This window comes from Anomalospiza imberbis, chromosome 9 (genome assembly GCF_031753505.1).
Source record: "Anomalospiza imberbis isolate Cuckoo-Finch-1a 21T00152 chromosome 9, ASM3175350v1, whole genome shotgun sequence".
In the NCBI taxonomy this organism is placed as follows: Eukaryota; Metazoa; Chordata; class Aves; order Passeriformes; family Viduidae; genus Anomalospiza; species Anomalospiza imberbis.
In genome coordinates this window covers 21,095,625-21,112,930 of record NC_089689.1, presented here as the reverse complement: position 1 = coordinate 21,112,930, position 17,306 = coordinate 21,095,625, and the positions used below count along the sequence as shown (strand labels likewise).

The window sequence follows — 17,306 nt, the reverse complement described above, 5'->3', positions numbered from 1 at the left end:
ATCTCCAAACTTTTCCAGACAAGCTCAGGGGTGAGCTGTAACTACCCCCCCCGAACATCGCTGCAGCTCCTCCTGGAGCAGGAGCAGGTTACCATTCAACACAAAGGTGCTGTAATAAGGAGTCATGAAGAAAGCAGGGCACCATGTACACTGTTACAGGTGTGAACCACAGCCTTTGTTCACATGCCCTCCAGCTGCTGCTAGTTATAACACAATGGAGGGATTAGTGGAAGAGAGTTGGCAAAGCTGCTGTGGGATGATGAAAAGTGCACGCATACCCAGAAGGATCATGTTTGCCTCATTTCAGTACCATGTCAGTACATTGTGTCAGGAAAGGTGCATCAGGATGCCCTTTAGCACAGGAATAATCAAACAAACAAGTTCATTTCCAGGGCTTATGAGAGGCAAGTGAATGAAACTTCTCAAGGACCAGCTTTGTGAAGGAGGGAAGAAATGGAGAAGCTTGGGTAGGAACAAGACCAAAGGCTTGGTGTAGAGATCCTCCACCACACAACTCTAATCCTCTCTTTCCTTTCAGTGCTCTCACGCACTGCTCTGACCTCACCTTTCCTGCCTTTCCCACCCTTCCCCTGGGAAAGCTGCATTCAGTGTATAGTTACACGAACACTTACTCCAATGGGCTGGGCAGTGCTCACCCTCCCCACCCGTCCCAGCCTCTGCCTCTCCTGATGCCATTTCAGCTCTGTGCCCACACAACTCTTCAGTGGGACGGGAGCTCTGGAAATGAAGTCATTGGAATGACCTGGGTTGAGAGAAAAACTCATAAACTGGAATAATCTCACTGATCTACTTTGAAGTCCCCTTTCAAATAATAGCAGCAACACAAGGAGAAGGGCAGCAGCAGTAGCAAATGGCTTCTTAGATCTGTTATAAATATGGCTTCTTAGACCTGCCAACAGAGAAAATGTTGGTGTAACTCCATTCTGGAAAAGAGGGTGAACCTGGAGCCTTTTTCCTGCTTCTAGAATCAGCCCACTAGATTTCTGAGAGCCTACAAGAGGAAGGGTCTACATAGAACCAAGAATGGTTTGGGTTGGAAGGGACCTTTCAAGGTCCCCTAACTCAGGCTTTCTCCAGTTGCCTCAAGGTGTTGAGCAAAGGAGAGAGCTCTGGACTTTCTCCTTGACCAGTGAGCAGGAAGGGAGTAGCTAAACCCAAGGCTCTACCCCCAGCACACTGGTGCTGCCATGGAGGGGAACTGTCAGGATCTGCTTGAAGCTTGAGACAAGATGAGAAAGGAGCTAGGCTTCATCCACCAGTCTTCTCCACAAACTTTTTAGGAATCCAAACTGGCAGATACCCATTGCTGCCAGCACTGGAATTCAGTGATGACCACAGCTGAAGAACATTTCTGGAATGATACCCAAGTCTTCATCTGTGCCCTACTCACCAAGCTGGTTTAGCAGACCAGCACTATGGCAGCCTTAACACCTCCCACAGTTCCCAAGCTCCTTCTCCTAATAACTCCTCTGTTGTAACTCCATCCACCTCCTCCTTTAGGCTCTCACTTTGCAGCTTGCTATCCCAAGCCTCCTTGAGTCCCTTTCTCTCATAAACACTTCTGTTTTAATCCTTCCTAAGACCTTCTCACTTGGAAGGGCTTTGGGAGGTATTTGGTTGTGATGCATATGTACTACACAACTAACATCCACTGATAAGGATTTATCACAATTCCCAAGGAAACAGTACTGCACCAAGATATCTGTGTGTTTACACACCACCAAACCTTGCTGCTGCAATGCCACAGAAATAAATGTCAGGCTTGTTCCTGAGGTCTCATTTGCACTTGGTCTCTCATGGATTTTGCATACATTTCATGGGGCTTAAGTGTTAGATCTTTCCTATCTCTGCACCAAACCCATTATAAAGAACCCAAAACAAAGTGAGCAGCTCATGCCAGAGTCATTGTGTTTCAGAATCTCCAGCAAAATAACTTTTAAAAAGCCTGAAACATTCTACTCCTCACAAAACAGGTGAGCAGCAAGGGTCACAATTACATTAACCTTCACTGCAAGAATCTTCCACCTGCCCTCTGTCATTAACACTAATTTCATATGAGCAACCTTCTGAAAGAGTCTATATGTGGATTTTTCAACAGATTAAAATCTTAACTCTCCAACCAGAACTGAGATAAACCCCAGATGGATGAGACTAAGTTGTGTGCAAAATCTCTAAGAAGGTCATTTGTAAAATGGTTTTACCTTCTGGACATAATTTCTCAAATTAATCCAAAGTCTGAAGGCTAACCCTATCTGGCACTACTGTGAGGCAGCAAACTTCAAAGAAACCTAAATTAACACATAGACTGTGCAAGACTAAAAATAAGCTTTCACACAGAGAGTAACTCCCAGCTACAGCAGGCAAGCTCTACAATCAGCATGAGAGATGCAGAGACCCATGGAAAGGCTGGTTAAGCTTATGAACTTTGTCATGAAAAGCGGGCAGAAGGGGAGCTGGGCCAGAAAATAAAACCCATGTGTTTAGAAAGCAGGAACCATGTTGTCAGCCTGGGTCAAGTACCACTGGAAAGAAGTATTACCAGGACTTTGAAAAGAGCTCAAGTCCCAGAGTAAAAACCTCTGACAGCTTCTGAAAAAAACTTATCCCTAATTTGGGAGGTGGCACTAAACCAAACCTGCAGGAAAAAATGGAAGGAATGACAGAAAAGCAAGGACAGGAAGGACTAAAGGACTATCACTGGGAAGCTGATTGTAAACATGGCAGTGAGTTTCAGAAACAACCTCTGTAACAGAACTGAAGAATCAAAGGAGCTTCTTCTAAAGGCATTGATTCAAATATCACAGGACCCAGGAGACTGCTATCCTGTTCATCCTAGCACAGGCTTGGTCAACACAACCAAACATTCCTATTTTGAGAGTGAGGTATTAATTTCAAAAACATTGTTGAAATAAGCCAGTCCCTTCTTTCCTTCTAAAGTTCCTTGTGATTCTGTTGCTTTGTCAGAAAGGCTGGAAAAGAGCAAAGTGTTTATTGAAAACCTGCTATTTACCTATTTGAAAATGGGGCAAAAGGATGTCTTGTAACAACATATGAAACAAATGATTAGGAAATAGTCAAAAGCTAAACGCTTTTTTCTACTTATGTTTGACTTGACAGAGGTCTCCAGAGTCTACAGATTTACTATAAAGAGGACTCAGTTTTCAGCTCCTGACTTACTCATCCACATCCAAATGCATTGGCAATAATTTCTGGCAAAAAATATCTAACAAAATTTATATAGTACATATGGTAAAGAATCACTTCTACTTCTCTTCTGAAGGTCTCATCTTACCTGTCAAGAGCTGGAGTTAGACGATAATCTTTGGTTGCTGACAGGATGGCTTTGATCAGATTATCTGGGGAGAAAGGAAAAAGACATTAGGAACAAGTTCTGACTTCTAACGGAAATGAGAAACAATGTGGAGTAAAGCATCTGAAGCAGTTACTTGAAGGAAATGAAAGGTTCTCATTAGGAATGAACACTAAATTGAATATCCTATTTTCTCTGGACAATGACCTTCACACACAGCCTGCAAAGACATGTTATGTGCCAAATTCTGATGCAGTGTGTAATTGCCTTGCACAGAGAGTGTCACAGGGAACTAGCACCGTACATTTTATAGCAGTGATTTCATATCCCCTGCCCTGAGATGACAGTTTCACAAACACTTCAGACGTGAAAAGGCCAGCATCACTGTCACTGCTTGCCTTCAGAAAAGCTTTTATGCGGCTGAGTGGTGAACTGGACACAGGAACAGAACCAGGTTAAATGGATGCTTTTTATTCTGTGGGTTATTTTCAGTTTAGGTTCCTGAGTCTGTCTTTCTTCAATTAAAGCACCATAATTACATAAAGAAATGCCCATGGAACTGCAGCCTACACTGATACCCTGCAAATACTGCAGCAACCAGATGATGTAAGTTATGCAAGCATAGGCACACACACAAATTAAATGCATTGAGTTTCAGAAGCACAGTGATTACATATAAATTATTCTATTGGCTATGGAAACTTTGGAGACTGCTTCCCTCTAGATTTTGTCATTTGTCCCTAATTTTTCCACCTCTCTCCCCCAGAGAGGTCCAAACTCCTTTACCATGGCCCAACTAGGGCCAAGAAGCAGTAAGGCTCTGGCTAGTTTGTATTTACAACTGTACCAGTAACTTCAGAGTGCCTGTACTGGGTTTGACAACAAGTCCATCTGCCTCTAACTGTGGTCTTAAGCCAATACCTAAGACGAGAACAAAACCAAAACAAAATGATGTATTTCCCTGAAATTCTCTTCTGCTATTTAACTGTTTTCAAATCAGGGATTTCATATGTCAGATACAGCTTCTTTGTATCTGGTAACTTGCAATGATTTCTATTCCATGAGCTCAGAATCTTCCTCAATCCATATAGACATTCAGTCACTTCCCTTTGCAATTTTCAATATGGCTTCTCTGAGCTTCATTTATACCGGAAAAGATTGTGAACAATTAGTCCCCTTCCATCTTTGCTTGGGAGACTGCAAATAACTCTAATAGCCTCAAATATATCAGTCAACTAGCTCAAAAGTTCTTAGGAAACACCAGTCAAAATGAACAAATAAATCTCATTTCTTTACAAAAGACTAAAAACGGTACAGAAACATTAAGAAAACTCACAACAAGTGATTTTTCACCTCAAACTTAAACAGCTTTCCTGACAGACACTAATTACTGCAATCAGCAAAGTTAGGGGAGGCCCTTTCACATGAAGAACTCTGTTCTTCACTGCATCCTTCCTCAGCAGCAACAGGACAAATGTGTGGGATAAACACAGGAGCTCAAGGCAGCCCACATACCAAAGAGCTTTGAACCTGACAACAAGCTGGCCAGACACACAAAGGTGATAAACAGAAAACTCTGACAGTTACTCTGAGATTTGGGGAAGATTTTGATATGGCAGCACTGACAGCACCTGCCAACCTTACAAGCTGGGGAGTGTGATTACCTCCAGATCATAGTTTGAAGTGAAGTAAGGGACAAGGCAATTTATAAGGGTAAAAGCAACTCTGATAAAAAATAGTGGTGTTCAGTTTTCCTCCTTCTCAAGAATTTCTTCTGATGCATAGACAGCAGGCTTCCCCGCCAACAGGAATGCTATTCCCCTAAATCTGCCGTAACAGCAGTAGGTTGCTGTGACCTCTAATGGCATCATGCCACAATCCTCTCCTTGGCCTGCTTCTCACCTTGGCTTTTGCTGGACAGCATACTTTACTGACGTTGTTTTCCCACATTCTCAGAGAAGACATCAAAGGATTGCATGTCAAGGGCTGCAACCTCCCATCTACCAAGTTTTTGTTATGCCAGGTTTGCTCTACCACCCACAAGTTACACCCTGCACTACTTGGAGACCATCCCATGGACTATTTTAGAAAAAAACATTAAAAGAATACAGTTGAGTGATGCACTCAAATTATTCTGGTTTACTCATCTTGCAAGATAATTAGCAATGCCTTCTTAGTGAATGCTCAGAAAGTAAATAAAACCATAGGAGTGGATGTGGCAGCATTTGGAATGGAGGTGCTTCCCAAAAAAAACCAAAACAAACAACAGTATCGAGCATTCAGTACAGATTATGAACAGACAAATAGAAAATAGCTCTTCAGCAGACCCCAAAGTCCAACAATACATGGCATCCAAAAGTTTTATAAGCTGCACAAATCTCAGTGTTACTATTCAAAACTGCTGAATGAAGCTCAATAAAAGACAAAGTACTTCACTGCCAAGTGCTCACCCACAGCAGGAATGAAGGTGGCACCAAGTTCATCTGGTCTAGCCCTCTTTTTGGAAGCCAGAAAAAGCTAATGGCTGGGGCAGGGGACAGGCAGTAGATCTTTCTGGTTGAGCTGGAACTCTACTACACTGTTGCATGTGCACCTTGATGCTGGCACTAGGATGGAAAGACATTACCTCCTCCAGAAGGAGTTACTGTATTTTCTGTATTTTCCTGGGGAAAGGTTTTAAGGATCACCAGATGCTGCTGTGGCTGATCTGCAACCCTGCACAAGACCACAAAACAGTAAGGAGCTATAAGGAACCACTGGCAGGATCTTTTAATACAGCTGGGGCAAGGTGGAAGATCACTTGCAATCACCACTGCAAAGACTACTACCACAGATTTCTGATATCAGGGCTCACCTCCAGGCTGTGACTAAAGAAAATTGGGCACCAGGAAAGCCACAGGGGTGGCTGAAGGGGTGATGAGCAGTCTGCCTTAGACACCTATGTACTGAGTGAAAATAATGGGTGCAAGTACATATAACAAATACTACAAAGAAAAATTCCTTCCTGCTTCAAGTAACAGGATTTGTGCACAGCCACTGCCTGGAAGTCAAGGACTGAAAGAAATTTTGCAAGGACAAAAGAAAGGCCAAGTTGTCTACATGAACACTTCAGCAGGGCAAGTAATCTACTGCAGTCTTCTGCAGCCATAGCCTGTTTATTATATTTTCTTTTTTTGTCATGGAGAATTTAGATCACTGGGGAGAGTGGGAGATTATTTAACCCATTCATCTATCAACCACTATGCATGCACTCTTACTATGAAAACAAGGCAAGACATCTCTGCACATTTTTCTCCCATCTAGAGGAGGAGTTGACTACACTTATCTAAGAATCCTGAGTTATCTTGACATATTCTATCAACTTTGCCTTATAACATAAGAAGATTCAAAAGCCAGCTCAGTACTGGACGATTTTTCTGAACACAAGTATATATTGACTTCAGGTTGACCCTGAAATTTTCAGACATTTGGAAAAACTAAATAGTTAGAAATTAGGCAGACAGTGACCACACAGTGAGAATCAACCTAAGTCTCAATTCTAGCCTTTTTCTCTGTTATTTATGTGAAGGGATGGAGGAGACCTTAACTGTAAATGTCAACAACACTTAAAAATTGTTGTTTCTAATGCAGAAACTTCTTGCTTGTATCACCAAAAAAAGAGAGGGCTTACCAAAAAAAGACAGTCCACAGGGCTTACTGCAGGCATCTCGCAGGGTCTACCTTCTGCCTGCCTTGAAAGCAGGCAAATTGGGATGTTTGTGCACTCTCAAGTGGCCAAGAGAAGAGGCAGTAATTTTTCAAGTTGTGTATACCAGCCACCTTCCTCAAAACCCAGCACGCCTACAGGCCCCTGCTGGCAGCAGTAAGTGTGTGAACGCCCTGGATCAGGGGACAGCGGGCTGCTGCAGTGCTCTGTGTTTGCCCTGGGAGCCGTGGCCAATGCCCATCTCCACTGGCGGTCACCCAGCTGTCACCCCTCCAGCCAGCACTTCTGCAGGTCCTGGACATCAGCTCCAGCTTTTGAGAATAGACTGACTTGAGTGAGGTTGACTGACATTCTGTGAAGTCTGCCAGGAGACTGCACATGGGTCCCTGTCCCACGATAACAGAATGCCACGTGTGTGTCAGCTTTGTGGGGAGAGTAAACTAAACACTACCAATGCTATGGATTAAACAAATCACAATATTTACAAACAATCTCTTAGCACAAGCCAGTGTATGCACTTCTTCTCAATACACTACCCAAAAGTTCAGCTCTGTATAAAATTCCTCCTTCAGCATTTTTTTACCTTAAGGTCTTGCTCCATATGGGAGCTGAGGAATGACCTTTAACAGAAAGTTTTCACATCTTTTGAAGAATGATCTTTACAGTAGGTCAAGGGATGTGATTCTTCCACTCTACTTAACCCTAGTGAGGTGGCATCTGGAGTGCTGTGTCCAGTTCTGGACTCCTCAGGACAGAAAATATGGAGCTCCTGGAGCAGGTCCAGTGGAGGGCAACAAAGATGATGAAGGGACTGGTGCATCACCATTATGAGGAAATGCTGGGGGAGCTGGGCCTGTTCAGAGGTGAAAAGAGAAGACTGAGAAGGGACCTCATCAATGTCTCTCAGTCTCTGAAGGGAGGTGTCAGAGGATGGACCAGGTTCAGCACAGTGGTGCCAAGCAATGGTACAAGAGGAAACAGGCAGAAACTGATTCCCAGGAAGTTTGAGCTGAACATGGGGAAAAACCTCTTTAATGTGTAGGTGACTGAGCACTGGGACAGGCTGTGCAGGGGGTGTGGGACCTCCCTCACTGGGGATGTCCCAGAGCCATCTGGATGCAATCCTGTGCAATGTGATTTGAGATGAGGCTGCTTGAGCAGGGAGGTTGGATCAGATGACCCAGTGTGGTCCCTTCCAACCTGACTCATTCTGTGATTTTCCACTCTGGTGCCCAGCACGAGGCCGTGGACCCAAGTCCCACCACGTGTTCTTTCTCTCTTCCAGAAACACCATGTCCAGCTGTAGACAGTCAACATTTTTCATACCTTTGTGAAGCTGGGAATCCAGTGGTTACAACAGGTATCACAATGCATCTGAAATTCCCTGCACCACTTTTTATCATTGATCAGCGGACTTTAGGAGGTCAATGCAGGAAAAAGCAGCTATGAAGAATTCCAGCATTTAGCAGTGCATTGCAAACATGTGAACTGGCTCCCAAAAACAGCTAACTACAAACTGAGGAATCTATCCCCAGATCAAAACTCGTGTGTAAATACAAGAAAGTGGTTTCTTGTGGTCACTAGCTGCACCAGATTTAGGTGGTTTACTGGAGATACACTTTACTAACAACAGGACTTAAAGCTGCCACTCCTAGCAAGATCTCCATTGATGATTTTAATGGCATTAAGACAAGAGGCACATACTGTTGCCTAGACACAAAGCAAAAGGAAAAAAAAGACTGAATGTGCATGGTATCCTCCCTAGCAATTTTAGAAGAACCTGGCATGCATTAAATGTAAGCTCCATTAAAGCCCTTAAGGCCTATTTTTATAACAAGATATAAATAAAATACATAACATTTAGACTCTTCATTTACATTGTCGTTTTGGAGCCTTCAGGGATTTTTTTTTTCCAAGCTTTTCTTCACAACCAAGAGTTTACTTTTTCAGAATACAAGCTTAGATCTTAGTTCCCAACATAATCCCAGGGCTTGAAAAGTTGGAACATTAATCTAAAAAACAATTATGAAAAAAAATGGGCAACATTTTGTAATAACCATGCATTAACAATTTTGATCTAAATTTGAGTTCAATTCACAGGAAGCAATAAAGTCCATAGAAAGAGGCAAATTCACGCCAAATAAAAACAGTCCTTGAAAGATTCACAGTGTGCTGGTTAAAGACAAGCAGGAAAATAAATACAGTTGTTATAGAGGGCTCTACCTTTTTTATGACCCTTCACAAGTGGCCAGGCAATATCTTCAAGACCAAAAATCTCAGTAACTACTACAGTGATTCTTAATTCTTCTGACACTTGCAGAAGCATTAATAAATGGCACTTCAAAACACAACAGCCAGAGAATATCTGCTCTTCTTTTTAGGAGATAGAAAAGAGGAATAATATAATATCCATGTTTCCATTGCAATTCAAGACTTCTGTGAAGAACTCCAATATGGAGTCATCCAATTAACTGAAAACTCAGGATTTGCATCTCCCTTCTCAGTGAGTTGGGAGCAGGACTATTTTTTAGGCACACTCAACAGCAAAGCATCAGTTTTGATTGAAATAAGGGACTGCACTGTTGTACTTTCATCACGAGAGTTCAAGAATGAGAAGGGATTTAACTTCAAAATTCACAACATAACTCCCCTTTAGAAGTTTTATTCAGTAATGAAAAGTCAACCCTCTACCTCTTCTGAAACGTTCAACTTTTTTTCCCCTTCAAACCACTCATTTAATTTCTTTAGGCTATAAAATCTGCTAAATTCCCTGGGGAAACATCAACATTTTTATATCTATATTCCCACGTGATAATGGCAACTATTACCAATTTTGGTCAAATGCAAAATTCTAGTGGAATCTAGTTCAGAAATGTGTCTCCAACTCAGGAAGAAACGACAATCTTGTTAATACCAACTCTGAACGGAACTAATGGCTACACATGCTTGTGCTTCTGCTTTTTTGTTAGAGGAATAAGACATGAAGAACAAAAGAATACTTATAGTAGAAAAATCATCTGTACAACAAAGTACCACTAACAAAATGAGGATAAAGTTGGAGAATTAAAGCATAAAATGCCTCATTCAGACCTAGTCAAAAGCAAGCAAGGTGACTGCATGTGGCACTGCAGTCTCTACAAAGAGCGAGAAGATTAGGTTAGAAAAGACCTACTTTTCTAATGTTTTTTTTTCTTGAGTCAGAAATTGTCATGTCCAACTGCATATGTTTTCTCAGAGATTAAGTGTTGCTCATGCCAAGAAAGCCAATGGAAAAGAGAAAGCTATGCAAGAAAAGAACATGGATGAAAAGAGAAGAGATTTTCTCCTAATAACATTGTGATATGCCAACTTTTGCAGGCCTGAAAACTCAACATTTTCACTGGAGATGAATGACCTCTGCCCCATGAGACTACTGAACAACTGCTGAGCAGCACTGAACCATGGCTTTTCCCAGGAGCACTGACACAAAAGAAAACATCCAAATAAAACCAAGTACAAGAACAGTTAATCATTGCACAATACATCCATTAGCATTGGTGGTCTGGACAAAGACTTAATTCCTTTGTCACTGAATGTGTCACCAGTTCCAGACATCCCTCCAGTATCAAGTGAAAATACAAAGTCTCCTGGCCAGTACTTCATATGACATTTGATAAAACTGTAATATTTTAAACATGTTCTTAATATTCTTTTATCACCCTGGGGAAGAAATTACTTCTTAGTGTCTTGATGGGAGGGAGATTCTGAGATGGTGACAACAGAATCACTCCCTAAAAAAATAACTATCACCTTCAAAGACAAACTGATTCAGGGCCAACAAGCAGCCTCTCTGCTCAAAACAACTGAGCAGGAACAAAGGTGGAAGTGGATACCTATAGTTACTGCTAAGCAGTGACACAATTACTGACTAAATGCATAGAGGAGATATTACATTGATCACGTCTGTTTAGTTTTTTAGTGTATGCCATGGCATATGTTTTCACTTAAGTTAAAAAACCAAAAAACTGCAGCAACTCTCCCGTTCTCATTACACAGAGAGGATGCCAGATATTAGCTACTCTTTCCTCAGAAAGCCTTTTATATTCTTCAAACCACATGTACTGAGAAATTCTATTAATAGTCAGGTATTTCTCCAGTCTTGTTTGTTGCCCTTCTCCAAATAACTCTTTCCTTTTGCTTTAGCTACAGAGGTAAATTTGGGGAGGAGGCCCCTGGGATTAGTAATCTTACTAACACTATAAACAATTTTTCCATTGCTTATTCATTGACAAATTTAACCCTGAGAGCAGTGCACATGCTAGAGAATATCTGCAACTATATGGAAAGCATGGGCATATTCATACCTTCATAATTACACTGATAGAAGCACTGCTGGAAAAAGGTGCAAATCCAAAAGAAGAATTTTCAATTTAGAGTTTAAAAAAACTCCATGCGACTCGTTTAAGAGCCCAAGATTGCTGCAGTCTCCCTGCTCTTCACTGAAAAAAGTTGCAACAGACTTGTGGGTGCTGGGAAAGAATTCCTACAACCAAATTATACCCTTGCAAATGGTGAACATGGGAAGCACTCCAACATCCTAGTTAATGCCAAAACAATAGCCTGAGACACAGGAGGGTGCTCAGTAGCTGGAGCTGTCCCCCACAGGAACCCTTGACATTTGGAGCTTTTAGAGTTCCAACATCTTGTTACAGTTTGATCTTTGCAACAACTGTGAGAGTTGACCAATTTCATCACGTTCCTCACTTTGGCTATAAACACACCAGCAAGCAAATTGGCAGCAGGGCATGGGCCTGCACGGTCCTACTTGAGTCCATACTAATAAAGTGTTAGCACAGTCCCAGATGTGTTCACCAGGGCCAACAAACATCCTCCTCTACAATTCTCACGCATTCACAGGCTAATACAGGCCAGTGACCTTTCTTGATAGGAAGCCTGGACATAGCCACTCTTTTTTTGTGGGGGGCAGGGAGTTAATCTGTTTGAACAATGAGCTCAACAGCGTTCAGGACCACAGGACAACCACTTTATTTATTAATAGAGACGGAGTCATCGTTTCCAAGCACTTAGAGTGGCCCATCCCGTTTCCAGACTCTGTCAAATCCCACAGCAGGGGACAACAAGTTCGATGTGGCAGACAATCTCAGTCTCTAAAAGTAAGTGCAGTCAAACATGACACTGGCCTGTTTGTCAACACGGACATTCCTCATTTAGAAAATCTTGATCCAGATTCTGAAATATAATCTCATAAGTTCACAGCCGGCTGCAGAAGTCACTGAGCAAAACCTAGAGCCACTGTTACATGAATAGCCAAACTAGGTACTGGTAGTGACCATTTATGGTGTAGAAACATAATCACACCTCTTCACACCTATTACTTCCCCTATTCTCTGCACGCGGAAGAAGTCAAGAGTTTCCACAAGGGCTACAGACACCTATGATGAATGCAATATCATCATCAACCTGCTGGATCAGCTCCAACACTCCTGACAGCTCAGCTCTTACCTCTGCTTTTGTCTCAGGTTGCTGGGCATTGTAATCAGGTAATTAGGACTAATCCTTGGTCCAGATCTTTGGTGAACAGACAACAACTAGAACATATACTAAAACTCTACCCATTTAAGACAGGTTAAGAAAAAGGTACAACAGCTTCTCTTAAGTTCCTCCACATCTATTTCTAATACCTAGTCAAGAACTCTCAGAACCACCGTTCAAAGAGAATTCGCACAAGATTTCATACCACACACTTCATCTCTGAAAGCAGCAGGGTTGCCACCTGCTTATTCTGTGCCTCTTTCACAGAATGCAAACAATCACTAAGGCTGTTAACTGACAATAGCAGCAGTTTCCCATCTGACACAGGATGTGCAGTATTCCTACTGCAATAGTCCATTTGACAACCAGCAGCATTCAGGGAAAGTCTAAAAACTTTCATATGCAGGACCATATTCACCTTGAGGGCTTCTACACACAAATGCTCTTGCCAAGAATGGAGCACTCTGTCCATAAAACCTCCTTGCCTGGGCTGATGGCCAAATCAGAAAATAACCACTGGAGTGAAGGAGTGAGAAATCTTTCACAAAGAAGCACTGTTAAACTTTATATTGTACTGAGTACTTTTAAGCATCTGGAGATAGGAGAGCTGTCTTTACAATCAGATTCTCATCAAAGAAAATGAAAATCTCTGATGGACTGTGTCAAAATGATCAGCATACTACCTTCTCTTTGATATGATAACCTTTAAAGAGCAGTAGTCCTGCCCTGAAAATTTCTGAGACATTTCTACTCTTTTACATGTAATTCACGGAGACGTGTTATTCCAAATTAGTGCAGCCCAGTAGACAATACTCCTCAAAAGCTGCTTTCCCCTAAATATTGCAAGACTCATTCTTGCAATCGTGGAACTGTCCTTTCTTGGACCAGTAAACACAAAGTGATGGATAAAAAGGACTTAATTCAGCTTTTTTTTTTCAGAGACAAAGCAAAGCAAAACTTAGGTAAGAATAGAAACTTTAACAAAAGAAAGCAGAAATGGTGGATTAGCTTCCAAGCTACTAAGAATCCCTTGGTTTCATAACTGTAGCATTTTCAAGCTACCACAGATTAGTTTCTAGAAGTTCCTTGGAACATGCAGCATCACTGAAAGTGAGCTCATCCTGCAGCTCTACTTCAAACACAAAAAAAAACAAACTAAAAAGACCCAAAAGACCCAAACAAACAAAAAGCCATTTTGCACTTGGAACAGATCACAGTGACTTAAAAACAGCAGGTGACATTCACCACAGTTCTCAGCAAGGTCTTCCCATTACCATCTCAGCTCAGTTGGTGTCTATAAACACCAACCACCGTTCCCAGCATGGTGCACGCCGGAAATCCCAGCTGACAGTGTCATGGGGCTGCCTAACACCCAGAGCAGAGCTCCTGCCCCGTCTGTTTCAACACAGCCACATCTCTCTACACTTTCTCAGCCACCCTGACTACTCCTTTTCCCATGCACATCCCAGCTCTGACAGTCTTCACCTTGCACCAGCACGTGACTGAGCTCCACTCTGCCTGCCTGGATAATTTGTTTGGATATCATTAGATTGCCCTGACTGAAAGCCCTAATGAGGTGCTGATTCCATCATCCAATCAGTTGTCTGAGCCCAAATGCATCCCATGGGACAGCCAGAAAAGACTGATGCAAGAATTTCAAGTGATGTGTAACATGAAAGGGCGCCATTCGCATCGCTAGGACTCACAGCCTGTCAGCGCGGCCATTAGAAATCCGGGGCTACACAGATTTATAATTCAACCCTCCCACACACAGAACTTGCTCTAGACTGAAACTTGGCAGAAAATTCAGTCCCAGGAGGGTGTTAAAAAAATAACCTATTCAACGGTTTCTGTCCCATGGCTTCAGCTCACAGCCATTTAAATAATGGCAATTTCTCATTTCTCTTTTTAACTGAGGAAATCCAATATAAAACACCAGATTTACATAACATTGCAGTGGTGATACAAGCTGGCAACAAACCCAGAGAGAAGGCTGCCAGAGCCATTCTGTCATTCGCTTTTGGTGAATTTCTCCATTTGGATTCAGTTTAATGGAATGATTTTTATTAGGTCTAGCTGACATCACATGTAACCTGCAAATTCCACCTCCACACTGGCCAGGCATCTTGCCCTAGCTTTGTATACCTTGTGTGCTGGTTAGAAGGGGACAAGCCCTCCTGTGGTCACAGCAGCCTCCCACTTGTGCTGCCACTGTTAGTTCTTTGCTGCAAACTCTCCTGGCTAATTTAGAGGACAGTAATTAGCTTCCTATTGAGCTGCAAAAGACTGACTGGACAAGGAATGGACAAAACAAAGAAGGGAACTGATGCAAGCCAAAAGCAATTTGTCAGTAGAGCCTTTGATTTGATTAGAGATTGTTCCACAACTACCACATCTGCTTCCAGGTAGAGACACAGAGCCAAGCTTTCTGTGGCTGCAGTATTTCTCCACCAGGTATTTAAATTCCTACAGGATTATCTGTAATCTTGAGTTTGTCAGGGGAAAAAAAAATTCCAAGTTGATGCAATGCCACAAAAACTTGTTAAATACACAGGACCTCAGATAGTCTGCAGCAAATCACTGCAGTGAGCACAAGCCTTCTGCTCCACCACCACTCGGACAGAGAGGCTGTGATTGCACATGTGAGACAGGTGGGAGCTTGTCACCCCAAAACAGATCATCTCCTGGGTGGCCTACTGGCTCCCATCTCATCCACCAACCACCACTCCTGCTTTCCCACAGCACACTTGAGACACAGCCCCTTCTGCCTTGCTCCAACTGGAGGATAGAGCATATTAAAATTATCATCAAAGCATCTGAACATACTTTTCCTACTTGTTATATAAGTAAATAAGTAGACCAACTATAAAATTCTATGATAAGAAAATGAAGATTTGTTTTAATGGTCAAGCCCAAGGCATCTTTCCTGTTCTTTAGAGAATTACTGACTTAAAGGTACTTCAAACCAGTTTGAACCCTCTGCTGCTGTCAGCAAAGCTGCTACAAGGTCTTCTGGCAGCCAATGTCAAAATGCTTCTTCTAGAATGTGGCTGTTGGTCTAAATTGCCATTGTTGCACTAATTCTTCACATGTACTAAACCATCTTCCCTAAGGCCAGCCTCCGAGGTCCATGATCCAGCTGTAAAAACCCTTCTGCATTTCTGAGAACTACACATACAATAATTCTCTCACACTGGGGAAATAAACTGAGCCCAAAGGACCACCTGAGTTTTCAAAACAGAAAAGAAAATGGGTCAGCATCTGCAGAACACCTTCTTCTCCAACAGCTGTAGTTTTCTCATACCTTGTCCTTTAATTCCAAAGGGGGGTACAAAGTCCCTGATACGTGCCCATTTCCTGAAGGAATCGTCCAAGAACATTGGTGCCGGCTTCGAGAACCTAAGAAAACCAAAATGAGAAAGATATTAACTCCTGAACTAGGAAGGATAAACTTCTGCAGGAATGTTGAGAAAATCCATACCTAAATGCTGATTCTACATTGTCACTGGCAACAAAGTAATGTGGAAGATTTTACTTTTACCCAAAGACGACTGCAGTGAAACAAACCTGCCAGAATTTGTGCCACAAGGACACTCAAATCACTCAAGTCGTGAACCTAGCAATCACTTCCACTCAACAATTTAAAACTGCCCCAGTACTGTTTGGCTATTAATTTAGCTACAATAAATTGTAAATTGCAAGCAGGGTTTAGGCAGTTTGACTTCCAGCTTTGTGAGCCCAAGCCAGTTTATGTGCTGTCTGTGTGAGTGTGTGAGGAGTCTGCTTTGGCCTCACTCGTGCACATAAACAGCAGCTATCACCACACAGGCAAGAAAACAGTTCAGGAGATCATGAAAAAGCTTGTAGTTTACAGAGAAAGGAAATGGAAATTCAGTGCCTTCTTCAGCATTCATCAACACATAAATGATTCAAGAGAGGTTCCTGCCAAACCAAACAGTTATGATCTATCCAGAATCCCTTACAAAAGAGAGACCTAGTCCTTCTTAACCATGTCATTATGGAAATACATTATCCTAATTATACCCTCAACACGCACACAGAGCAGCTAGTAAAAATTTGTCTCTTCTAGAAACGATTACTACAGTGGCCAGAGAAAAGGGAACAATTAGCAAATACAGAAACATTAACTTCCATATGGGACCATTTCTGAGTGTATCAAGTATACTAGAAAGTATGTTAATGCTATTAGAAATCTGTTCATTCAATCATATCAAAACAGTAGCAGAGATGTTCTGGATCAAAATCAATCCCACCATGAAAAGGAACGTACATGTTCAGAGTCAGAGAAAACACCTCCACTACTAAACAAGGTACATGCCCCTGAAATAGGTCCAGCTTGGCCAACCTACACATGGGAGCAGGACAGATGCAACCCATGGGTTTAGCTCTCCCTTCAGGCTGTTTCTGTACCCAGCATGCAACTCTTACTGCAGCCAGATAACCTTTGAACTACCTGATTTAGGATAAACTCATCTACACTATGCCACAGCCAGGTACAGAGCAAAAATTTCAGATAGCAGCACAGTGAGGAAAAGAAGGAATGAAATCCAAATTATAAACTGATCAAAGTGAAGTCCTATCATAGATGCCCAGTAAACCACAGATGGAGAAATCTATGGAAAGGGGAAAGAGACCACGAGAATTTAAGAAAACAAGAAGACTCAGATTCACCCATGCATACTGCTTCACGTCCACTCATGCAATCTTTAATAAGAT

At 42.1% G+C, this 17,306-nt stretch overlaps 1 protein-coding gene across 19 annotated transcripts in view; it reads right to left on the bottom strand.

Annotated features, from left to right (window-relative positions):
- ST3GAL3 (ST3 beta-galactoside alpha-2,3-sialyltransferase 3) overlaps window positions 1-17,306 on the bottom strand; it is a 183,185-nt gene that overhangs the window by 55,203 nt on the left and 110,676 nt on the right. For all 19 annotated transcript variants that reach the window (XM_068199119.1, XM_068199120.1, XM_068199117.1 and 16 more), the window contains 2 exons: window positions 15,874-15,968; window positions 3,314-3,377 (listed from right to left, as the gene is read on the bottom strand). In XM_068199119.1, the coding sequence (XP_068055220.1) occupies window positions 3,314-3,377; window positions 15,874-15,968 (159 nt within the window). The remainder of the gene's footprint in view (window positions 1-3,313; window positions 3,378-15,873; window positions 15,969-17,306) is intronic.